Source organism: Achroia grisella, unplaced genomic scaffold, assembly GCF_030625045.1.
Source record: "Achroia grisella isolate CSIRO2021 unplaced genomic scaffold, CSIRO_AGI_Agris_v1 utg544, whole genome shotgun sequence".
NCBI lineage: Eukaryota > Metazoa > Arthropoda > Insecta > Lepidoptera > Pyralidae > Achroia > Achroia grisella.
Genome location: NW_026712929.1, coordinates 3,577,014 through 3,604,413, shown reverse-complemented (window position 1 = coordinate 3,604,413; position 27,400 = coordinate 3,577,014). Strand labels below are relative to the sequence as shown.

The 27,400-nt window shown below is 31.9% G+C and overlaps 1 protein-coding gene across 1 annotated transcript in view; it reads right to left on the bottom strand.

Annotated features, from left to right (window-relative positions):
• Window positions 1-25,218, bottom strand: part of LOC131847970 (uncharacterized) — a 51,509-nt gene extending 26,291 nt beyond the window's left edge. Inside the window, exons 1-11 of the mRNA XM_059197700.1 lie at window positions 25,026-25,218; window positions 19,005-19,131; window positions 18,341-18,376; window positions 16,086-16,248; window positions 14,293-14,501; window positions 13,461-13,621; window positions 12,061-12,151; window positions 11,356-11,464; window positions 5,337-5,496; window positions 3,503-3,617; window positions 3,015-3,177 (exon numbers count right to left, since the gene is read on the bottom strand). Coding sequence (XP_059053683.1) covers window positions 3,015-3,177; window positions 3,503-3,617; window positions 5,337-5,496; window positions 11,356-11,464; window positions 12,061-12,151; window positions 13,461-13,621; window positions 14,293-14,501; window positions 16,086-16,248; window positions 18,341-18,376; window positions 19,005-19,131; window positions 25,026-25,130 — 1,439 coding nt within the window. The 5' untranslated portion in view covers window positions 25,131-25,218. The remainder of the gene's footprint in view (window positions 1-3,014; window positions 3,178-3,502; window positions 3,618-5,336; window positions 5,497-11,355; window positions 11,465-12,060; window positions 12,152-13,460; window positions 13,622-14,292; window positions 14,502-16,085; window positions 16,249-18,340; window positions 18,377-19,004; window positions 19,132-25,025) is intronic.
• Between the last annotated feature and the right edge of the window lie 2,182 nt (window positions 25,219-27,400).

Genomic DNA, 27,400 nt, shown 5'->3' with positions numbered 1-27,400 from the left:
AATTTGGTTAGTAGCTAAATAGTGGACATATTTATGAGTAATATTTGATTTCTAACAATAAATTATTATGCAAATGCATCAACTATATAGAACTTAGTAAAAAAGTGTTACTTAAAAATGTAGATCTTTTTTGTAAAATATCTTGACGATGAAAGGATGAAAGATTAATAGCATTTTAGACTTAATTCAACTATTTCCTATACACCGGTTTAGTTAGAAAATAATAAATATGAATTAATTAGTAATAAATCTATAAATAAGCTCATTAAAATGTTGATTAGAACTGAATGGAATTAATATACTTCTTAAAACATCAACAGCACTATGCAAGTTGGTTTGGAAGTGAAAAATATTTTCTACAGAAATCGACGTAGTTGAGTAAAAAAACTAAACTAAACAGTCCAAAGGCGTCAATTGATATTTATGGATTGTTGAGGATAATGAACTTTAAGTTTGGAGCCTGCTTTTGGGCCGGTTTGAAGGTGAACGTACTTGTTCATACTACTTGGAATTCAGAAATTCTGACAAAGAATATATTTTGCACTCATATGGCATTCTTGGGTGATCAAATCCCTGTCTGTCGAGGGGTACCAGTTTCTTAGTAATGGAAAAATGTACCCGGTCAGGTTGACCGCCACGCAGTTCTCCCTATAAATTATTCTGCTAGATCAAAAACATCATCGTCATTATTTCATCCGCGCCAGCCTGTATGCAATAACTACAAACATGTTCACAATTTCATCATCGTCCCTAAAAAATCTACTGTTAAGTCTATAGTGAACTTGAATATTTAGATCTGTACGCGTCGACTTGCATTAAATTTAAATTAAACCTACCCTCATTAGTTTATGTAATAATATTGTTAGTGTATCCAGATACAATAAAAATATTATAAATAAACAATATTTAATAGCCTTAAAATTAAAATATACTGTTTTATATAAAATAGTTGAGAATTATTGCGATACAATACAGCCACAGAGCAACTTCCTTTCCGATTTCAATTCGTAGGGTCTGATATGGCAGTATAAGTAGGGTCTAGAGTTCCTCAGGATTGTAATTCCTGAGGACACATTAGTCCTCAGGAATAATAATAAAATATAGTCTGTGTTAACCCCACCACAAAATTTGCCTATTGACGTGATGGGCGATATAGAGATGTCAAATTGATTATACACTGGAGTTAGATATATAATCTGCTGTGTTTGTTTGGTACAAACCACCCAACCAAATTTTAATACCTACATAATGCAACTGAGCAGTAGTAATGTTCACGTATATTTCGGTGAAAACCCTGTTATAAATACACATATACAGAATGTAGCTCGCAAATAATTCTAATGAAATAATTAACGCATCATTCCATTAACCTACTTTAAAGGTTGTTTAATTATAATTTAATTACAAATATTAGTTATATTGTGAAATATACCTAACAATATAGGGTTAATGTATGAGTATCTATTAACCCTATTATACAATAGTTAGGTAAACGAGTATAATAATAGGAAAAAAACTGTGTGACTTTAATAAATGAGTCAAAAGTTTCCAAAACGACAGTGTTTAAGAAATTTTAGGATGTTTTATATAACGTATACATGAAACGATATTTGTATACCTATTTCTTGACACTCAACAATAAAGTAATTGATAATTTTATTTATAAATTTTATAGACACATATTTATATGTATAATTAGTTTAAATATAAGAAATTAATTAATAAAATATATATTTGATAGTTACGTTATTATATTAGGTTAAGACCTGTAAAATAGTTGTAAGCATGGAAGTAAATAAATATTGTTGCACTACAACAATTCTTTCTATATTTGTGTGTGATCAATTTTGTAAGAGGTATACAAGCATCTGTAGTTAACTGGTAACATTATAGAATAACATAAATATTGAGTATTAAATAGAATAGGATAGAATAGAAATTTATAGATTATTAATTTCAAAATTAAATAAAATTATTATCAATTTACATAATAATTTTATGATATAAAACAATTTATTTATAACCTATGTAAAATTATCGTAAAGTTGTAATATATTAATTGAAAACCTGGCTACATATTAAAATATTTAATGTTACTTTTAAATACTATATTCGAATAAGACCACACTAAGCAAGGACAATTTGTTATAAGAGTCAATATCCTATTAAGAACTTCAAACACTTGGACAACACCTTCACGCGTCTATGCTGACCAAAACGACGTGAAATTTAAATATATTGAAGCCAACATTACGTTATGAATAATTCAAAATCCCTCGAACACATGTTCAAAAACGAACTTACATTTCTGTAACTGTATTTAGGTACTAACATAAGAAAGTGTTCAAATATTGTTATGTGGGTTTGTAAAACATTTAATGATTTAATGAAGTAAGTATATATAATGGCGGATTTATCTTTTAGTTCTATCATTGACGGCTCAACCTAAATGATAGTAAAAGGGTCTTTGAATTATAATATATAATATAATAATATAATATATTTTATTGACACCAATTTAAGTAGTTACAAATTATGATACAATAGTATCATTTATTTCCTCTGAAATTGCAATCTTACCAATATTGTCTCTTCCTGAGATTAGGGTCGAGACAAAATTGTGTAGATTTTATTGAGTATGTTGATAGACCAACAAACTTTTAAAACTCGATCGAAGTTGGGCTGTTAGTTTTAATTAATATTACAAATGCGAAATAAAGTTAGTTTGTTTTGTAATTAAAGGCATGTGTAGCAATTAGGTTGAAAAAGACATAGGCCTAACAAACATGGCCACTAGGAAGATGTCACGGGTAGAAGGTAATTACAAAGTCGCTGTCGCCGTCTGTCCGTCCCTATGTATGCTTAAATCTTTAAAACTACGCAACGGATTTTGAAGTGGTATTTTTTTTAATATATACAGTGATTCAAGAGGAAGATTTATATATATACGTGTACATCCATGCGTAGCCAGTTAGAGTAGCTAATTATATTATAAAATAGACACAAATACACACCCCTTGACGCAATGCGCTGCTGTGAGTACATATCGGTCATTGATGAGCATACCGCCGCAATAGAACCTCTTGAAGTATGTCAATCGGGCTATCCATGGGAATTCATTCGTTCCGGCCTCTTCACCACCAACTATGCGGGACACCTCGTTTCTTTCACCGCATTCTGGAATATTTTATTACCATTAAATATTTAAAAAAAAAACTATAGACGTAAACTTAGACTTAGAAATCCTTTTTTATCATATAACTGGGAAACAATACTATATCCCACAGTGGTAACATGAGACAGTCATTAATATGTGAAAGGATTGTAGGAGTGTATTTTCTTTCACGTCATAGTATGTTGTTAATTGTACCTAATGTATTTTTCTTCAGGACTGAATAGGTGACAAAGAGTCTACCTCGGTAAAACCTTCGTGCTTTCTTCTGTCACTGTCTTAAGCAGTGGACAGAAGTGCATGAAAATTACATAAAGACGTAATACAAACTGCAGGTGCATGTTGTCTTCGGCAGGTTGGATTCCATAAGCGGGGGCCGGTTGCCCCACACGCCTCCAAAGAAATTTTTCGTAAACACGCCTCGAGCATCGCGAACTACATCAGCCTGTATAATAAAAGAAATCTAAGTGAAATATCTATCACAATAATGTATATGACATAGATCCTATAGTCAAATACGTACCTACATCACAAAATTATTAGTGCGTATTAGAGGAGTGACATTTTTATGAAGCTTATGCTTACATTATTACAATAATATACAAGGTAATAAAACATGGGAAATGTATGTAGAATCTACTGTACGAATTATTCCAATTACATAGATTACCAGTAACTTGTCATAATGTTTTACCAAGGTAGAGTTTTAACAAAGTTGTCTTCAGTACGTTTTTCTGTTATATTTTCACAATGTTGAAAAACCTTGCTTTGTAAGCTATGTTCAGTTTGAAGATATATATGGTATATTACAAGATATGGTTATATTACAGAATACAAATCCATGATATCAGCCTGTGAGCTAGCAAATTGTTTGCCATTCCAGTTACATTTATATATTTATCTATTTTACATCGATCTTAAAATTATTTCGCATTCAAAATGTTTTTAAGATTGTCCGTTATATCATTGTGTTATGTTAGCCTTAATTAATTACTTTGTTGCTACTATTTCCACAAGTACTCCTTTGTAACTAGACGACAGGATAAAAATACTGACTTTTTATAATAACAAGATGCGATTTTAATAATATTCATTACAGCTATTATGTGCAGAAATAAAATTCTTACTTTCTTACTAATAATTTAAATAAATATGAAAGTTTGTATAAATATTGGAAGTTTAAAGTTTATATTAGAGATTATGACTAAATTTGCTCCCTTAAACATTCAATAACAAACAAAACAAAACCTACCCTTTGATCAATTACCAAAAATTACCGTTTATTAACAATTACATGACAATAGTAATACAACCTATTCCGAATAAATCAAAGTGATACTGTAGAACCAGCCTGGGAATAAGCGCTTTCGGTTACAGTGAGAATCTGCAAAGGAATCGCGTAATATGATAAAAAGAATACTTCCTCTGTTTGGCCGGCGGTTAAAACACCAGAAAAGCAGAATTGTGAAACAAGTTATATTACATTATTAGATATTAAATGAAATATAAGAAGTTCTCAGTCAGGTTTCTTTTTAAATATTGAATCTTCCTTTGGTGTAATCAGTATCATAAACCACTACATCATACTTTCGTATTAATTTTTTTCGATTCAAATTCGATTATTAGCTGATAACCTACGTGGTAACTCTATATTACATCTCTATCTCTCGTGTGTTAGGTATTGGTACATTTTCTTCTCTTGTCATTCCAACCCTTAATAGTGAAACGGTATGATTACTTATTTTATACCAGTTAATTTGTAAAATATCTACGTTCGAGCATTCAACTTAATCAACACTATTTCTCTTCCAAACAACTAAAAATAACTTTTTAAGTTATTTCACATAGTTAAATAACCTGTAGAGTCAATAATTAAAATTATACACTTAATACTGTGAATAATATCAAGATATCTATTATATATGTACACAAGTGTGTTTATATATAGCTACATAATTATAGATAACTTATAAAAAAGTAATTTTTACAGTTTTAATATTTTAATAAAATGTAGAGACTAGAATAGAAACAAAATTTTGCACAAATACATGGGTATCAGGACTGAGAGGACACTCTTAGTATAATTTTAATTAATCTGTTATTCAGATTACAGCATAAAATTACATATACTTATTAAAGGAAAGTAAAAGAGTTTGACACCAACCTGAGAGCAAGTGAAAGTCAGTATTGTAAACAGTAAAACATAAAAACACCTCCACATATTGTCTATGGGTTCAAAAATATTTAAAAATATATATGTGAAAATAGAATTATTCGAATTTAGAATTCCGCACACCGCTAACGCATCATATACCGTTGTTAAACTTGTCGCACGCTATCACCAACGGACACAAACTGAGATGCGTTTGGTCGTGACCGCAGTCCCGCCATCGTCGGACGTGATTTGGATACGTCAATATACCTAAACTCCACTAACTAGTCCATTAGCCTTACTATTTTTTATCATAATTTAGGCTTAAGTAGGTAGATTTAAGCGGTTGCCTCCTTAAACCGATTTCTGACGTAAATTAATGGGTTTGTAGAGGTCAGAACACTCATAACAGGTTCATGTTCACATCTTTGAGTCTTTATTTAAAAATAATAAAAAGGTTTAAAGGCTTATCTGGACAATCTTAGATAGACATAAGAATACCTAAGTGATTAGTAATTACAGAACGATATTCCTCCTATTTGTAAATATCTATATATATGTACCTGTGATATTAAACAATTCCCGATTTCTTAAAACAAAGTCATTATTCATAGTTTATAGAGTCCCTTTTTGCATTTGAAGGCCGGTTACCTGATTATCCGCTACGCCAATTGAAAAGTAAAAGGTTATTTTGCGGTCTAACAAGTTACTATACATCTATGTAATAGGATATTTTCGTATGCAACGTAAATGAGTAAGCTCTATTAACATAATCCGTCTTTCTCATTTATTTCAGTAGATTTCAGCATTTTAGTTTTTAGTTGATTCTTATATTACGTAGTACCTATTAAAATTATTTCTGTTTAATTTAACTTGTTACCTTAGTGAATGTTATTTCTGAGAATCTCGCCTGCGCTAATAGTGTAAGCTAACAGGGTACCAGTGAAAGAAGAAAGGAAGAAGATTCTCCCTACTTAAACATACTGAGTTTATTATGGGTACGTGTCTTATTCATTCGTTTCATTCTCTAAATACACTATTGTTTTTCTATAATACAGGCTTTGAGGTAGGACAAAGGTAAGAAAACTTGAAATTGTATCAAACTTGTTAAAACTAAATCAAAAGTAGTAACATCTCTTTTGTAAAGATTTTATTCTTATTTCTAAATATTACATTTTGAATTTCGAATACTCTATTGAACATATTGTAATGAAAAGAGTCAGTATTATGTTCCTGAATTTACATAAGTATTTTATTTTCTATTAACAATGTAATTGTATTTAGAAAGTGTCATAATCAATTACACTTGTAAGCCTGCGTTTCTACCGCGTACCTTCTTATATTTTTCTGATCTATCTCACAAAAACTGCCAAGATTAAATCGAATATTTATTTTTTAGATATCATAGATGAAATAATATTTCAATATTAATTTAACGTGACCCACTCTTTACCCTAATTGCTGTAAAAATAAGCTGTGATATCGATATACTTTTTTTGTATGAATTCTACAAGAGTTATCATGAATATCAATAAATATTTTCATTCCATTGAATTCAAGACAAAAATATGTACCCACTCTCGCTCTCTCCTATTAAATTTGAAGAAAATATGTCTGTGTAACACCATGGGTAGAAGGGTGAATGGGATTGTTAGTAATGTGAACTGTTGACCCCATTACTGGCAATGTATCATATAGGTACGTGATGGTCATTCTGACGATTGACCTTCACGCGGTTCCCACTGGAAACCGTCATGGTAAATTCTTGGTGATTTGTCACGATACCCTTACTGACATCATGTTCATCTTATCATCATCCACTGGTACCTCACCAGCGTAAACCGTTAACGCAGAGGGAGGCACCTTTCCAATACTATCCATTAAAAAAATACGTATAAAGCAGCAAGTTTACATAAAAAATGGTACATACAACACGAAGAGTCCATGACAAAAACTTGGTCTGATGTTGTTACACTGCTCTTAACATCTGGACAGCATCAGAAACCCTTGTAGAGCACGAACCTGATAGTGAACAAAAATATACTAGATGCGAGGATTACCAATTTAGAAATTATAATAAGAAGTTTAATTAATTTTATTTCTGTTTCATAAAGCAGTGTAGCAGCGACCTGATTGTTTCTTTTGCCAGTTCATATTGGGATTTTTCATATAAATATTATAATTAACATAGTCTCATAAAAAGCTACAAAAATGTTAAGAAACTTAAATGAAACCTGTCTGGAAATTACCGTGTGAAACAGTGCTTAAGTGAGCTGTGTAATAAAGGAGTCAAGATGGCAGTACCTACTCACGTCCTTTTGGTGCCACCGGTTGTTCGGTGGCCAGCGAAAGTGACGCTTTCCAACGGTCACAATGGTACACCGTCTTTTTGTCCAATCAAAGTAGCTACCTACGTATTACTTTTAGATGTGTTAATTTGTAATCAATATATTGAACAAGAGTACAAATTAATATTCAATTGTTATTCAACTTGTTACCTTCCAATGTCAAGTTTTATACAATACTAACTGTGCCCCCAGTTTCACGCGCGTTAAATTTCAATAAAAAATATAACCTATGTGTTATTCCAATGCATAAGCTATATTACTGTAAAGTTTCACCAAAAGCCGTTCAGTAGTTCTTGCATGAAAGAGTAACAAACATCCATACTTACAAACTTTCGCGTTTGTTATATTATTAAGACTAGCTGAACGAGAAATACGTGCCGATTCAGTATTAAAAAATATGTCAAAGGATTTTTGTAAACGAATATTTTGTATGGGAAAACAAAATTGTTATTTTTACTATTTTCCATTGAATTTCTTCATATTTTCTCATTACTTAAAACTTCCTTAAACGTCTTTTTATTTTTATATATAAGATATAATGGAAATATTTTCTATGATAATATTATTTAATATTTCGACACTGCTACAGATATTCTGGTCATGGGTCTACTATAGATAGTGATGGATGTAAACGATCATTACTAGCAGACAATGCTGTCTACCCGCTTTCTTCGTCTTTTTCGTAAACCGTAGCCACTGCTATTGGAAAATACTTGACAATCACTGTATCACTTCGACTGTGTGAAGTATAGATATCTAGCTTTACACTTATTTTTAAGTATGCACTGGATTTCATCTGCTGAACAACTTGAAACCATTTTCCTATGGAAACTTTGAAATTTACATAGACTTCAACGGCTTCTAGGAAGATAACGGGGTTCCGTGTATAATATTAGCTCCCTTAAAGTGTGTCTTCCGATCTGGGATCATTCGGAGACTGCGCTCTTTTACTAATCAACATATGCACATTTTATTTTTTTATTCTATTTTAAGTATATTCTCATTACTAACACTATATTAATTTATTAATGACAATTTTTTTCAGTTTTCAATATTATGGACATAGACATATCGCCCAGACATATGGGTGATATGTCTATGTATATCCATAATATTCAAATATACTAGTAAGTCGTCAGCATCATGAATTAATAAAAAAGGAAGAAGCATACATATACAAATAAAGTGCCTATTTATTATACTTTATTTAGTTATGTATGCTTCTTCCTTTTAAATAAATGGGGTTTACTTTCATGTAGGTCCCAGGTTATTTTCATTTTAAAAGAGGACTATAAATTAAATAGTATTAAAAATACAAATCAGTTAATCAAAGTTAAATATTTTATTTTAGTAAGAAAATTAATAAATTAGAGCACCAAAAAATCATCGTAACAATAAAATATAAAAGCAAATCTTAAAATGTAATCCTAAATAGGTAGATGAATTAGAAACGCAATAAAATGTCATAACGATAAATTACAAATAACGTATACAAATAATAAAGCAATAAATTTCCGCCAAATAGCGTAATATTTTATCGTGATAGCGATCACAGATGTAGCCTAAAGAGCGTTGATTTGTTCCTAAAACTACAATAAATTAGTTCCTATTACTATGTTAACAAATAACTAAATTATATATTCATTCGTTGTGATATTAATACAAATATATTATATTATTTGATTTCATAATCTGTTTTTAAATTGTTTAAGTGTTATTATTATTATTGATTAAACGACAAAAGAAAACTATGTATTGTGTATATTATTGCGAAAACTATGTAATATTATCATAACTGTAATTAAAACCATAATTATATCTAAAAACCAGAAAATAGGGGATTATAGTAGAAGAGGCTAACGAGAGAGCAACAAGATGCGAATAAATTGAAACGGCATTGCTCGATATAACAAATATAATGTTTCCTACGATAATACTTAGAACCTGACCAAAAAAACCATAACTAGGAGAGACCTTTACATATAAACAAAATTTGATGCACTTGAACTAAATATTTTGTAGTATCTAAATATAAGCACTGGACAGAACAAGTGAATTAACGTAGAGCAAGTAAATCGTTGTACATTGTACATTACCATCTGTGTCAGAGTTTTAATTAGTTTCCCAACAGCATATTGCAGTTATTAGATAAAACATATAATTTCTAAGAATTTTGTTAATTAAATTAGTATAAAACTTAAGCTAACGTTTTATATACAAATAATTCGTATTGAACACTTAGGTAGTTGATAACAAATACTTAAAAAACTAATGGTAATCTGCACCACCGGCCTGACCGAAGTAACGTATTAACTTACTCGTGTAACTAATCAAAATCTTAAAGCAATATGTACGAGATTAATATAAACGACTATAACAAGCTACGCCAATTATATGAGTACTTAATACAGTACATATTTAACTTGGCCACATAATTAATATGGGGAATATTTTTTAGCATACAGTAAAGTCATTGTAGATATTGAAGAAGTTAAGTTTAAAATTCATTCAAAGAAAGACTGTAGATACAATTAAATTACTAATATTAAATAGAATCCCGCACGTATCACTTCAAGGTAACTTAAAAGTAAAGTAAATATGATATCATTAATGAGATGATTGGATGATGTGTATTATTTACGTAATGAAATTTAATAAAGATGTAAAATCATTTAACATACTTATTAATACTTTACTTAATAACAAAAACAATTAACAAATATAAAATCATATTTTAGTTTAAAGCAAAGTGTATTTGACATACACGTTATAACATAGCAAATCATTATTTCACTTATTATTCAGCGTTTTTATAATTCTATTTGTTTTTATTAGAAGACGTTAATGTGTAGAAGAATTGAATTATAGAACGCAGTAACATTATTTTGAACATTAACATATGACATTTTACTTTGAAGCCTAATCGTTTTTTAATATCCAGTCTATATATTCGATAGACATCAAACTATGTTAATATTTGTGTGGAGTTATCCGGACATTTTCCATATTTAACCTCGTGTGGACACAATTATGCATGAAATTTATGCAACCAACCAAAAAATTATGGGTTGATTGTTATCAAGATAAATTATAAATGAGGTTCATTAGTAATGAGAACTAGTGATCCCATTACCAAAGTCTATTCTCATCCAAGGAGCTGCTGCCCCGCCATCGTACGACGACGGGTTTACTATTATAACATCGTACGAAATAAAACTAATATCTGACTAATAGAATCAACAAACGTAAAATAATCATAATAGATACAGAATACACTTTATGATGCTAATATATTATCTACTGCACCTACACAAGGTTTATAAGTCATGTGGTACTTTATGACACATTTTGACTTGGCACCATTGAGATTCCGCGTCTAGTATATTTTTACATTTACAAACTAAAATACAAAATAAAAACTTTGTTACAAATTATTAAACTTAGATGTTAATCTACTAATATTTATATTTTCAACAATTAGTTAAGTTACTAATAATCTTTAATGTATTATATGCTTATTAGGTTATTTCTATTTCTCATAAACCCTTGCCTTGCATCTCAGATGATTGGATATTATTATTAATACAATTTTCGTTTAGTTTGTCGATGATTTACATTATTTAGAATAGGTATTTACACATTCATAAATAGTTGTATCATATGTAGGCACTTAGTTTCCGCACAGACAGCTGTTGTTAAGATTAGCTTTAATCCACTTTAAGTAACGAGGCACCCGTGTGTATACCCCTGGATACCCTGGCCGACCGCATCCAACGCCCCAAGAGACAATACCTGAAAAAAAGAGACGGAAAATAAATCACTACGTCCTTAAATATATCACACAAATAAAGTAATAGAAGTTTGAATAGGTTATCTACTGTACATGCCTATCTTATAGTAGGTAAATAGAAAAATATCTCAGGACCATTCACACAGCGCCATCTACCGTGGGACTAGTTAACGCTTAGGCAGGTCTTATTGGCACTAGACAACCCATATAAAATTCTCAAAACACACATTTGATTTGTTTGATTTGTTTGTAACATCAGTACTTAATATTCATCTATCACGCTTTATGATGTATCGATATTAATGACATTTCGTCGATGACACCGATATAAATACACAGATACATTTTTTGTAGATACATAGATACCTATATAATATAGACAGAAAACATCCAGACCGATACAAGCAATTATATGCTTGAATGTTTGTACCGTACGAGGAATCAAGTTTGCGAATATCGGAAGTAAGACGGTGTGCTAAACCCGAGTAACACTAAGGACATCAAATTAGTGTGGTTTAGTTATTAGGTATAGTTATATACTTCACATTTTTAGAAGACGGCCTTCTAATTTGTGTTAAACAAAGTCATAGATACTAACCTACGATCTGGAACTTGCCCCCATTTTGAATGAGCAACGGGCCGCCACTATCACCTTGGCATGAATCAGTCCCCGCACGCCCGGCACACAACTGCAAATAACACAAGGAATATACTTTTAAGTTTATATTATTAAACCTACAATGAGAATAATTGACAGTTTTATTTTATATTAGCTGTTTCAGCCGCATGAAATTTATAGCCAATGCTTTATTCTAATGTATAAGCTACATACATTAGGTACTGTAAAGTATATATATTAGGTATTCATGAAAATCCATTCAGTAATTTTTCAATAGTATGAAAAAGTAACAAACACCCATTCATCCATATTCACAAAGTTTCGCGTTTATACCTACTATTACTAAAATGTTTGTTATAAATTCGAACTCGAAATAGACTCGAATTATTTTTATGTTTCATCTGTTACAGCACTTTCTTTCTTTTTTGTTTTATTCTATTATTTTGTCAAATATTTTACTAGAATTATATAAGAGTTTTGGATTAAAAATAGTAGTAATACCTATTTCTAACATTTATACCATTATTAGAAATAATTGACAACGACTTAATTATTGATTTTCTATTAATATTCTTAAGTAAACTATTCTAATTAACTTAAAATTATTAGGTTAATGCAGGTCGATCGTGCTTATTATACACAACACCAACTTTGGCGTATGACCATGGAATAGGTATGTTTTTATACGAAATAAGTGGCCTTACAATTACCAGACTTCTATATATAGCCTAGTTTTAATTAATATTAAGTCAACATTCGAAACAACTCTTATAGTATACCTATTGATCTGACCACCATATACAGATATAGTAGGTACCTATACTGCTTCATAATGAGTGCCAAAATATATTATATTGATATGGGAGCAAATATATTTTTAATATTTGTGTAATTTTTTATTTATTCTTCAGCCTGTAGTTAGAGTTGTTATTTTCTACTTCCTTCTCTTATTTTTTCCGCTCACTTTATCTCTCTCTCTCTCTCTCTCTGTCGCAATACTCTCCTTTCCTTCACATTGCTTTTTTCCTTTTATTTCACTTTTTCGAATCTTACTTTGTATGTTTATACTTTGACGGGACTTTCGCTCTTAAACAGCTATGGTTTTAAAGAGTAACTATGGCTACTTATATTTTCTTACTTTTAATGAAATAAAAATAGTTAAATTCCATGCGAACAATTCGCGTATAACAGTTAGTATTTATTAAAATTGCAATATATATAACGTCATACTATGCAGGGGGGAGTCTCACAAATGTGACCAGCTGTGATAAGGATAGTGGGTAGGGTAGGGGTAGTGGTAAAAAAATCATGAAAATAGTGACGTAATTTGTAGATGTAGTTTTGTTTGTAGAACCCAGAGACAGAAAATGCCTACTCACCATGTTACTAGTAATCCTGGCAGCTCTATACTTCGTTTTTCGACATTGCGTTAAGTTCAGTATCGGCACTCTTACTTCTTGCACGATGCCTGGTAACTGTCCTCCTTCAGAAGTACGTCCCCACCCCACCGCAACGCCATCCTTCCCCGCGGGATCGATGCCTGCAATTCAAAAAGTTGTTACAGCTTGGCCCAATAATTTACCTTATCTGTACTATACGCTGATACTATTATAGAATGGGAGCCATTGTCGCTAGCATGTACCACGTTAGGTTCTCGGTCTAATGTAATAACTTCTCATGAATTCACTGCGGCGATTAGCCCTATATATTTGCCTTAACCGACCTGACTTTATACTTATCCTATCATCCTCCACTGTTGTATGGTATATTACTCGATACCAAAACAAATTTCGTCTACTTAAATAAATATAAGTTGTACAGAACTTATTAGTGTTCAGTGTTTTTCAGGCGTAGATATCTAAAGGAGATTATTTGATGCGACATGTTCAAATCAGCTTGATGGATTATAGACCAATGAAAATGAAGACATTAGATGTATCTTTACATTAAAATTTTGTTAACAATGTACACGAACTTAAATGGCGCCTACAAACTTCTTATCGACGTTCAAATGAAAGTAAACAATTTGCTAACAATAATAATGAAGGAGTCGTGAACTGTTTTAGGAACTAGTTAGCTTTGACTACTATGACATATGACAGTAACTATTTATTTAAAATATTGCTCCTGTGTAATGGAGCAACAGATAAGTTTGCTCATTCTTTTGCCTGACGGCTGACTCTGAAATGCTTATATTAATTTTATACTCACCTGCTGATGGTAAACAGACTGGGTTAATTATCCTCGAGAAGTTGACCGGCTTCCGTAGCCTGAGCAGAGCGATATCATTGTTGTAGGTATCTGCATCAAAACCACGGTGCCTGACCACTTGCACCACGGCCCGCATGATGGCCGGACTCTCTGAGGTTATAGTTTGGTCGTGGTCGCCGAGGATCACTCGAATTTTAGATTTTTTCAATCTGAAATGAATATATAAATTTCTATTTACTTTGATCTCTTAACAACCTGATTATACTTATTAAATAGATATTTAAGAGAAAATAGAAACTAATCAAGAAATTATTTTTTAACAGTTTAGGTGGCCATTAGTTGATTAACAAAATATTATATATTTTTTCCCTAATCGGATGGATTTACTTCTATTCTGTTAGTACATATAAAGTCAAAATTTAAGACGATTTGCAAAAACAATCAGTAATATTTAAAATACATTTTTTGTTCAGACTGGAGTTACAATATTTAAGCAATGGATATATGGCGTTTATAACTTCTGAAGGTATCAAACCTTGCATAGTTTTAGTCAATATTTTGCGAAGCGAGAAAAGAAATAATAAAAGGCGAGCTGCGCAATACCTATTTTATTCTTTTTTTTAGACTACTATAAAGCTCTCTGCTGCGAGTGCAGATGGCACTCCAAACCCGCGGAAGGATATATGGAGCGGCTGAGGGCCAACTCCCGCCTGACGGATACGACCTTAATCTGAGGGCACCGCTAGGGGTTCGAACCTCGGCTCAGGCTGTCGTAATATCGATCTAGTAATATCATAAATAAAAACATAAACAAAGTATAATCTTTACACGTAGGCAGACGGACGACAGATTAATTACTATTAAGGTTTCTTAGGATCGGCAGCGCGCATGTGACACACCTGGAGTTTCAGGCGTTCATAGGCTACGAAACCCGTTTACCATCAAATAAGCCGTAAAGTTGTGTCCCGACGTCGTAGCATAAAAAAAAACTAGTAGTAATTTAAACATGTAGTAAATACTTAGATATCATCGGTGCATAATCATCCGTAAAATAGACTACATCTTTATTATAATAGTGAACTTTTTTATGCCTACATACCTAATGTTAACCGGAACAGAATATTTACATTGAAATACTAAATATTCGTAACAGAAATGAACACGAATGCAATATCGCGTGCAAAGATAAATAGTGGAAGTGTTTCGAAGGAATATTATATATTTTACTTTCATGAAACGTTACGTCAGTTTTGCTTTTATATAATGAATGGTTTATTACATAAATTACTCACTAAAGTTCATAGGTTCTACATATCGAAATATAGTTCACTAATCACTGATCATATCACGCCCCTTGTATCTCTCCCATATTGTCAATCCATTGTACATTGCTTCTGTGTCCTCACAGAAGCAACGTACAAAAGATTATTGGAAAAAAATATCAAATATTAATCATAAGTTTACTTGTATTCGTTTTTTGAAATCACCCAGAAAATACAAACAATTAAACTCATGAAATCTTTGTATTGTGCGGGGATTAGATCCAGCGAACATCGTAATTAAAGCCGTAGACCACTGACACCGTCAGAATAGTTACACTCTGATAATCTATAGAAAAGGAAAGCAGTTTGTAAATTGTTTTATTACAGATCGGCAAAACATTTACTATGCCTTACAAACTACGTAAATTACGTTACCAAGTGGGCCATATGCTTGATTCGCACAATCATATAGAAAATTACTACGGACTACCTAGGAAACTAATTGATATCATTATCAAACATATAACTTACTTTTTTACACAATGCGCGGCGGTAAGCACATAATCCTTGGTGAGAAGCGAGGCGCCGCAATGGAACTGTCCATCGTAGACAATCCTCGCCATCCACGGGTACCGGTTGAGGCTGGCTGGCAAGCCGCCCACAATGCGGTTCTCCTGGTTCGCCCCTCCGCACTCTGCGGATCCGAGAAAGTAAGTTTAATGAACTATACGGAAGGAAGTGGAAACTCGACTACTACTAGTAGGTATTAACAGGTTAATTGACTATCTGCTAAGACGTACACGTAATGGCCATTAGCAACAATCCGTTATGTTGTAAAATAAATTCTATTTAGATGTAATTACTAAAGTTTATTTTAGAATTCATATTTATTTATTTTATCTTCTCAAAATTATTAATTTATTAGTGATCGATTGTCAAATCTAACGTATTTTTAATATATTAAGTAATAAAATTCCTTTCCTTAGTAAAAAATATTTCTTAGAACAATTATATGTTGACCTGATGTCAAATAAAAATGCAGATCTAATTTTCTAATGGTAGACATCTACATAATTACGTAGAGAATTATATTAAGAGTAATCAAGTAAAACTAATACTATAAAATAACAGATTCATTTGTTAAACTATAAAATTCATAAAAAAATCTTCAAAAATTACTAACATGACTTAAGCATAACAGCATGACCAAATGTAAAATCGTGTAAATTAAACCATACAATGAATTGAAAAAACTTCTTCTTTTAGACAATGGTGGAAACTTTCAGTATCTCTATCAATATCGAATAAATGGAAAAATAAAATTAGATTCGTAGGTACAAGCGATCTCCAATACTACAAGATGTAGCGGCAATCAAAAGCGACACCTAGCTATACTTTCACTATCATTTCCATAGTTCAATGCACAAGTTTTTTCCGTGAGTTTTCCATTTACAGCGAGACAAATTACGAGTGATAGATACAAGAGTAAGTATATAATTACAGCGTTAAAAAACTAACAATGCTGAGGAAATAAATAGTAGGTATACGAGTACTAAGTATTATCTTAGAAAACTACGAGTTATTATAGTACTTTAAGCAAAATTAAATGGTAAAGAACTTGTTAGTTATAATAACAATAATATATACAAAGCTAATTTCACATGTAATAAGGTAATTATTGCTATCTATTGCAACTGTTATAGATTATGTGCCTACTCATTTTTGATAATATTATTGTGAATACTAAAATAAATTTACAAGCCTTAAGGTAGGTAAAAACATAAGAAACTATTTTTATGTTTTAATTAGAATGTCAATAATTATGTAGGTGAAGCTTGTAATCGAACGATATATACGCATTATTGGCCTACACAACGGCGCGGCGCGGCGCCCGCCGTACTCATAGCTAATATTTTTATGTTTTTGTATACTCTATATATTATATTTACGCAATGCTTTACAAAGGATTTTAAATAAACAATGCTTCTATTACAGGATTACAGGATCTTATACCATAGATATATAAGTGCCTAATGTTCAGCAATTAGCAACTTTACGGTTGCTTACTTAACATGGACATTAGCGTATTCTTCGTAAGTACCTATATGGCAAAGTATGTAGTAATTAATGGATAGGTATTGTTTCATACTTTTCCTAACTCTACAGACCCATAACGCAGTCATATTTTGTACAAAATATAGCAAATAAAAATATTACTAAACTCACTAGTTACTACACTTGAATGACTTTTAGTGTAAGAAGAAGACCCAAGACCTCTATCCCAGTTACAGATGTTAGGTAGATGAAAAGATAAGCTATCTTAAATAATGTCAAACAAATTAATTGTTTACAAACTACGATTAAATATATAAGTAGGATTAGGTAGTTTTATTATAAAGTATATATAATTGATTATTTATTTTGACATTTACATCTATCTGTTAGGTACATATATCCGAGAAGATAACAGAAACCTATGTAACTCCTCCATAACAAATACGATAAAGTAATATAAAAATAAATATGTATGTTTAGTACAGTTAGAATTACACATAAGACAGAACAAAAAAATAACCATCGAATGTCTACTGTTTATGCTCTATAACCCTCAGTACATACTTTAAATATTTATAAAATATATAAAGTGAGATAATCAATAAACATATTATATTGAAAAAAAAGAAAATATCCACTCTAATTTAGCGACTACAAGTAAAAAGAAGGTGCAAAGGTGCTACACATACAATTCGTGCGGTTGTACACTACAGTGCAAAATTATAACTTACCCATCTTTCTAGGAATTGGGTTTGCTCTGCCGCACTCTATAATATGAATGTGAATGACAAATATTTAAAATAGACAGAAATAGGAAAAGTAATTACATAGACAAGTAAAGAAGACTTAAGATCAAGATTAGATCAAAGTAAATCAAGAGTTCCAATTTCTTAAATATTTACCTAAATAAAGTAGGTATTACCGCACATTTTCACAATGAGTTTATAGTATTTGTTTTACAAACAAAATGTAAAAATAGATAATCTAAGTAAGTAATCATTTTAAAGTCTCCATTACCTACAGTTATAAACTATGTATTAATATCTTAAACTTTATTAAAATACCTTTTTAAAAGTAACAAAAGTATTACTAAATGATAACAGTCTCAAATGTATGTATGTATATCATTTTGTTGAAAATTTACACGACAAAAATATTCCAAAGATATCCAAACAGTCGAATAATTTGGTAAATATATTTTGAAAACAAAGATTTTAATTTTAGGATACCTTGTTATCTTAGTTAGTAGGTACCTACGATAATTAAATTTCGATATAGGTACACACTATTTACGTCGTGTATTTTTAGAATATATTTATAATATCTATTAATACATTTTGCGCTACGACTTTCTTAGGTAAATATAAATTTGTTCAAAAATGTGAGAATACATACCACACGAGCAGTTCTTGACTTGCGAATCTTCCTCATCGTCTTCTACACTTTGCTCATCCAAAATTGGCACCTCCAAACCAAATATTGCGTCGAATAAAAAGCGCTGACTCCTATTGTTTGGCCGTACCTATGAGAGGACGAAATATTTCAAATTATATTATATTGTTATTATAATTGTTAATTAGGCATTGACAGAGGTAGGTCTACAGCACAATAAAAGCTGGACCAAATAAACAATAAAATTAATGAATCTCTACTACATTAATTTAGAAATCTCGGCTACGCAGATCGCATTGCACTTCTCTGTCTTCAATGTAAGGGATTCATTTTGATTATTCTATTAATTTTATTGTTCTACATTTTACACAAACTATACATCCTCTCTCTTACGCCTCTGTTGTGATAACAGTATAGTATACGTCATAAATATTTATAAAATTATATTTAAAAAATTAGAATGTCAATAATTATGTAGGTGAAGCTCGTAATCGAACGATATATACGCATTATTGGCCTACACAACGGCGCGGCGCGGCGCCCGCCGTACTCATAGCTAATCTGTTCCGTCAGACGGAAATGCACTTACATAAGTTTTGTTTACCGCATAAAGCTGGTAATGCCGCGGCAACAGCGCTTCACCATTGACTACACTTTCGCGGTGTACGTGCATTCGTTGCGATTACGCAATGCCCCGCGGTTAATTGGGCTGTAATGTCAATGTTACTTTCACAATCTTAATAAAGGTGCTCCAATCTGCTATTCATATTATCTTTTTATTTCCCTTAATTCTTTTACTTTCTCGTTTCTTTCTTTATATCGACATTTTGTAACAAATCTGCCTATTTAATTGCATAACGCATGGAATACTTTTTTGCTCTTGTAAAATTGTCAAGTGTAACTTCAGCATACCTATGTTTAATTCCACATAAAAACCGGCACGTAAGTAGGTTTATATGATATAAAGACATCGCCTAAATTACGAGTAGGTATAGGTCCTTTTAGAAATGCAGTAGAACGGATAGCTGTCTTCGCCAATAATCAATTTGATGTAATTTATTGTTTGCAATCGATTTAAAAAAATAGAATTGTAAAAAATGATCATTTCCAAAATGTGTAAACTATACAAGATCTTACAATACCAATAAATAATACCTAACTATGTGCCTAATTATTATTAGATTCCATCAGTTAAACCGCGATTAAATTTTTTATTATTTTAAAACAACAAATGCATATGTGTATATGATTTCCTGTAACTGCAGTGCAATATACCAATATGCCAACGTAAAATAAATTTTAAAATGTAGTGTAATAAACAATTAATGTTATGCAAAGCTGTACCTAACTATCGTGCACTAATCGTCACCCTGCATAATCAGCACTAGTTTTTGAGTAAGTATGTCGGAAGAGCCAGTCACCAGGGTTTATTTTGTAATAATAATATTTATTTTATTAGCTTAATTTCGACTTAACTGGTCTTATTTACAACATCTACTTCACACAATGCGTAGCTAACTGCATATGGATAAATATACAATATTCATGCACTTTCACTCGTGTGACCGACTCACGTAACGTACTATGACGAAATATTAGCTCGTCACATGTTAGATAACAGTTATGTATATTACAATGGGTCTAATGAGGCTAAGGTTGTCAAAGTATATAGACACTGCAATGTATACGTGGGTTGCTAATTGAGTGTGGGTGACCAAGTCACATGATTTTAATAAAAAAATCAATATAATATTACGTTTGTCTTTATGGTATGCGACTATTCGATAAATACTTATTTGTCCGCCCTGAATACATACTTTTGAATTTTATTATGTTACGAAACATAAACATGTGTTGCACAACAAAAAAGAAGTGACCTATTGAGAAACTTGAAACCAACTTTATAAACTTTTATATTTTATGAGATACCTAGATATAAAAACTTAATCAGGTTGCAATTGTATTTAACAATAAATGCTAATTAAAAAGATTAACAACCAAAGAAAAACTGTACATTAAAAATTAAGGTCGACTGATAGTGGATAAAAAAATAAGTAGGTGGATTCTAGAAAACATAGGACACATCTGAAACTGAAAGAATTAGTACCGTGACCCAGTTATCAGGGGATTTGGTTTTGCAACTGACCCTGACTACAACAAATTTGATCGTCGCCGAAGTTCAATGTTTCTGTGTCAATAGATTTGTTAACAATGTAGTAATCTACATAAAGCAGTACAGTCATATATTTCATATATAATATTTATATGCTTTTTTAATAATAGAAAAGATACGTTGCTCTATAAATGTCCTAATATATGAACAAGTATTTTTCAAAACCTATATAACAGTAACCGTACTTTTAAAACACAATTGTAAGTTAAGAAATTTCACGGCCATATTTAAAATCTTATATAATCCTATGTTAAAATCTCAATGTCTTGTAATGCTACCTTTTGTATATCATACAACATTGTAAGCACATTATTCACGTCTAGTGAAGCATCAAATCCATTAAATACATTTCTATTTATTTATTGTGCAAGCAGCTATTATGACTCCAAATTCATAATGTCAGTAAACTATGAAACCACTTTCCAAAGTATGGTTTCGTGGTGCCTTTCACGAGGTAATTGTTGTGCTCTCGTTTTGTTCTCCGTGGTCGTTTATCAGAGTATAAGAAAGTAACGCAGAAGTAATGGCGCCAACGCGGAAATTGTTGCACTTCAATCGCGTTAGTGCGTCGCTAAAAGTCGAACACTTTTGATAGTAATCCCAAGTTCCAATTATAACATTTCATGCTGAAACACTCGAATTTATAAGCTATAGCAAAAACCTATGGATGATTTTACCAAAACAATGTTTTCTCTATTATGTAATTTTATGTTCATTACTACTTTTGATTCTTAATCTTTTCACGATTGATAGGACTTGCTCCCCATACTGTGTCGATACTAACCATGATTATTATGAACTACTTTTTTTTATTTGAATATATATATCGTTTTCTACTTATCTATCAAGAACTGCAACTACACTGTAAGGAGAGATCAAAATGTACTCTATATCTTTATGGCAAATGTTGTCTTGAGCAATTATGCCTTCTTCGGCTATTTATTTTCAATGTGCATCGATAACTTTTGTAAAAGATATACTTTACTTTTGTGTGTGGTGTCATGACCAACACTCGAAGTACATACCTATCTACTTGTTTAGTACTATAATATAGGACAGTTTTATTCAACTGTAACTATGAATACATACAGGGTGGCAATCCAACATACGATTAATATTACGACGAAGATAAGATTAATACATTAATACTACATCTAACTTATATAAAAAATCTTATCTCATAGTGTTTGTTATCGAATCCTGAAACGCCTTGACTGATTTTTAACATATTTTACATCATTTGGTGTATTTCTGGTAGGTGTGAGAATTAGTAGGCAATTTTTTTTGTACCCCTAGGTGATAAAAATGTAGAAGATATTTATCAAAACCACTTAAGCTAGTAAATTATATCGTTGATCTTATTAATGTTATAAACGCAAAAGTTGGTGAGTACCTATGGATGGATGAATGTTTGTTCCTCTTTCACGCAAAAAGTACTGAACGGATTTCAGTACCTAATACTTTATACATTAAAATACCACATAGGCTATAAATTTCATGGGGGTGAGACCGCGGACAAAGCTAATAATATTATAAATAATAAATTCTAGTACGTAACTATACCGAGGACATACTAGTTATAATTACACGTAAATTATGGTTACCTAAATCAAACCAAGTATACCATATTATTAAATTAATACTTTTAATTATTAGTAATTATTACTAGCATTTTTACTTCGTAAAAATACAAGAAGGTTAACAACTAGGATCATGCTTTTATATTCAAATCTAAAGGGGTGTACGTAAGTAAAGGATATTTCTCTCATATACCCGTTTTTTGTGTTACCTCAGAACTTTTTCGACGTGAATCAACTTTTATAATTAAATATCGTTGTCGCGACTAATGGCCTATATAAGAACTAAAAATCACTAACTTATTTAGTGATTTTTTTTCACTATACCTAACATCCATATCGACTAGCTTCAGTCGAAGAACTAGCAAGAAATTTAACTAAGATTTTTTTAAATGTTATAATTACTTTTTTTACAGCGTTCAAGTATGCGTATTTTTACGCTTTTAAAATATTCTAAAAACCTTATTTGAGGTATGAATATTTTGGGCAATATCAAAGTAGTGGTAGTTTCACATAGTGTCTGTTAATTCATCTTTATCCCCATCATCACCGCTTCGATATTGCCTTTGATTTTAATTTCGCGTGTAGCCCGTTAAAGGTTATTTATCAATCTATACAAATAAATAAAATTGCATGACTTTTGAAAATTGAATTGAAATGATTAATTGTAATTTTGAATTAATTTCGAATAAATTCCTATTTAGTGAAAACCTTCACTAAATAGGAAAATATATACAGTACTTACATAAAAAATAATTTAAAAACTATTTGTTTGTGTCTGGTTGTCTGTTTTTTCTTTCTAATCTCTGTAACATCTAAACCATTTTAACTGGATCTTCACTCATAGATAGCTAACAGTATAAGGAGTACCTACCTTATGCTTGTTGTTTAGAAATGTTATTTATTGTAATAAAAAAAGTTAAATTACATACGAACGAAGTCGCGGGCGACATCAAGTAGGTATTTTATATATTCAGTTGACACAATATCGATCAAAGTAGATATACATAATAATATATTAATTGAAAATGCATATATAGATACCGGTTAAAACGAAGTTTATAAACATTTATTTATGCATATTATTACATAGAGGACTGATGAGAGCTATAATTTCAAATGAAAGGTATCACGAAACTCGCCGCAAAATTGGTAAACGTTTATAATATTGAAGTTAAGGTGTTATGTAATAATGATACAGACACGTAACAGCGAAAGCAATGCAGAACCGCCTTGTCATTAATAACCAAATGTTAATCTTAATTCATTAATTGATCTATACCAACATCGAACCATATCTATGCAATAAGATACCTATAGATACATTTTTTCACCAGACAGTAAAAAATCGTTTGCGTGGCCATCTCAGTCCCATCTATTTTTGCCCCTTTCAAGTTGCTTTGTAAAGTGTATTTCGGTTATAGGGCTAATCGGGAGCGATGCAGTGAAATTACAGAAGACATGAATTTTAGTCCTCTGAAGTGGCGACGCATGCGTATTATTACGTATCACGGATATTCATTTATTTAGAGAACGGTTACGACTATAACAGGCAGGTAGTTTACTTGATTCCAAATACGTTTAAAAAAATCAACTATGGTAAACATTCGATACCCGTACTTTAACTTCATATCCGTGACATTGATTAACTGGATAAAAAGGTAACATTCTTCTCCCTGCTAAATAATAATGGTGAGGACAAGAGATATGTGTAATTATAATATCTAATAAATTTACAAAACATATTTATACAATTAAAAATTAATGTATAAATCCTGTGAATTATTTAAATAACATTGTTTTGGTTTAACAGGCTAATATAGAACTTTAATTTTGGTATGGGAGACTTTGGAATCCAATTTTGTTTAATTTATGTATGTTAACTAATATAATATAGGTGGTTACTTATTGGTCAATTTATAGTACGTAACTACATATAAACATTCTCTGTTTTTAGAATCATATTACTCAAATGGTCATTGGCACATTTAAATTTACAATATTAGAGATACATAGATATGAGGTACCTATTACACTATAAGTCTAAGTGTACATTTTCTAAATCAATAAATAGGCCCTACATAACATAGCTTGGTTAATTTTTGCTATGTTTACTTATCAATGCAACAATCATAAAGTGAATCTCTTCATCGGAAAGTAAAAGTGCAATTACCTTATGTATGAGTCAATGTACCGGCTTGTGGCACTGCTCGATTCTACCATACGACAATTATTAGCGTAACTGAATGCTAATACTGCCAATAAAATACTCACATGGTTATCAAGCGTGGCGACGTCCACAGAGTTTATTTCCCTGCCATTTGCCAAATTGAAAGCAGCGACCACGTAAATTATAGTCACTATTCTCCATCTGCACATTGTCGTGGGGTCCGGGTCGGTCGCGATGTTATTATTGCTCCGCGCCACTATTTATTTGTGCGGCATCTCCACGCCGCGTTCACTGGCGAATTCGGCGACGATTCAATGGCATTATTTCGCAAACGTATCGCCCATGAATCGGCGGGCGAGTGTCGGCCGCGGCCGCGCGGAGTCCCCGAGTGCCGAGTTGGGGTCTTCGGCCACCACCTCGCGTACTTTCTCTCCACACCAAAACTTTACAGCGCTCCAGCGCCCCACCCGCTCTACGATGCACCACCGACTACGAGGTACATGATCTACTGCTGCATCGTATATTAAGTAATAACAAAGTATAAATTGGTGATTGGTAGATATTAAAATTCATAAGTACGGGTACTTAATAATTATTTATCATAGGTACGAAATATATACGCAATTCTTCGTGTTTCTTACGCGTATGTATATACTTCTTTATACTTGACATGAGATTGTAGGTTGATGTATTGCTAAGTACAAGCCTATCTACAAGCTGGTTACTGCGATGTCTCAAGACAGCTCATAAACTTATAACACATAGATACTCTAAGCATGATTGAAGTTACATTGAATGTTAAGAGCAGTCTAACGTAACCTTCCTACTTAATAGCCAATAATGAATACATAATTTTTTGCTTAAAAGGCTCAAAAGATAATCGAGCCTAGAGGCGTATTTATGCAAAAAACATTTCTTTCTATCTACACCACTCCACTGCATCATGAAGGTGGACGAATAATTTAAAAAATATACTCTTAGCAGAAGCTTACGCTTACGCTGAGATCTATATACAAAATTATTTATATAGGTATTCCCAGAAAATATTTTTTTCAAACCATTCTATTGCTGTTGGTCGCAGCTAGTCCATACAGTTTCACCAAACGATAAGCAGCGATTGCAGATGGCACTCCAAACCCGCAGGACCTATCCAACGGCTGAAAGTCAGCTTATGCCTGACGGACGACTATAGTCTGAGGGCGCTTCGAACTCCTAGCGACTTCGAAAATAAACTCAGGCCGTCGCGTCGTAACGTTCGATCCCCGTTAGTTAATTGTACGGAGGATCGAGCGGAGTGCGCCCAGAAAACCATTACCTTTATTTAATTCTGACACCAACGAAAACATATATATATTACATCTATAATTTAAGCAATATTTAAAGATAGTTTTCCATTGTAACAAATAAAAATATTCAAATAATTTAACGACGCCATGAAAACCAGTAGTTGCTTAAAAAATCTGTTGCATATGTAACAGTTTAACAAACGTTCCATCAGTTTAATACAAAACGTCACGATTATACGTGCGAGGGCAAAGGCTGACGTCGCCGTCAGTATCAAGCGTGCCGCGTTCACGCGGAAACGGTGAGACCGTTGATTTCACTTTCGTTTTATCTGCGGAAAATCCTACAACATCCGCACCAAGGCACCGCAAGTTCCCACAGAGAATATTATTAAATCGCAATTAAATAAATAAGTAGATTAGATTGCTTAGTTTAAATTCTGTATTTTAAACCATAAATTTTAAGTACTAAAATTGACTGACCTTTCGTGTATTTACAGTTACGATTGAATACCAACACTAAACCATTCAAATATCTACACATTGGGGCACCCTTGTAATATTAGCAGTGTACCTTGTAAACTCAATCTCCACCCTGTTCCTCTGTAAACAATCGTGGTTAATTTTTGAATCCGCGACGATAGCGGTTAAAAGATGTAATTTCACACTCATTCTAATATCTTACATTGGTGGCCCACCGATGTACACCACGCCCGTTAGCGCAGACAGAGCATTATTCCATTATCTTATGAATCCCGCCAACACTAACCGTTTACGCAGGCGAGGCACCAGTGGGAGATAAGATGAGCATGAGGTCAGGTCAGTTAGCCGTGAGAAATTCACCAAGAATTTATCAAGATGGATTCCAGGGGAAACCGCGTGGAGGTCAACTTGACATTGTACATTGATAGCAATAAGATCATCAGTCCACATTACTAACAATCCCGATTTCATTTCACTCTCATTCGAATAATTTACACTGGTGGCCGACCGAAGTAAATATACCGTGCCCGTTAGCGCATACAGGATACCATTCCATTATCATTTAAAAAAAACTACAGACCAAATGCAGAGTACTTATAAATATGTAGATACCCACCTGTCACTTCCACATTGATTATGGCATAACATAAGGAAAAGGGCATTGTTAATAATGGGGCTTAACGACCCCCTAGCTAGAAATTTACCATGTCGAG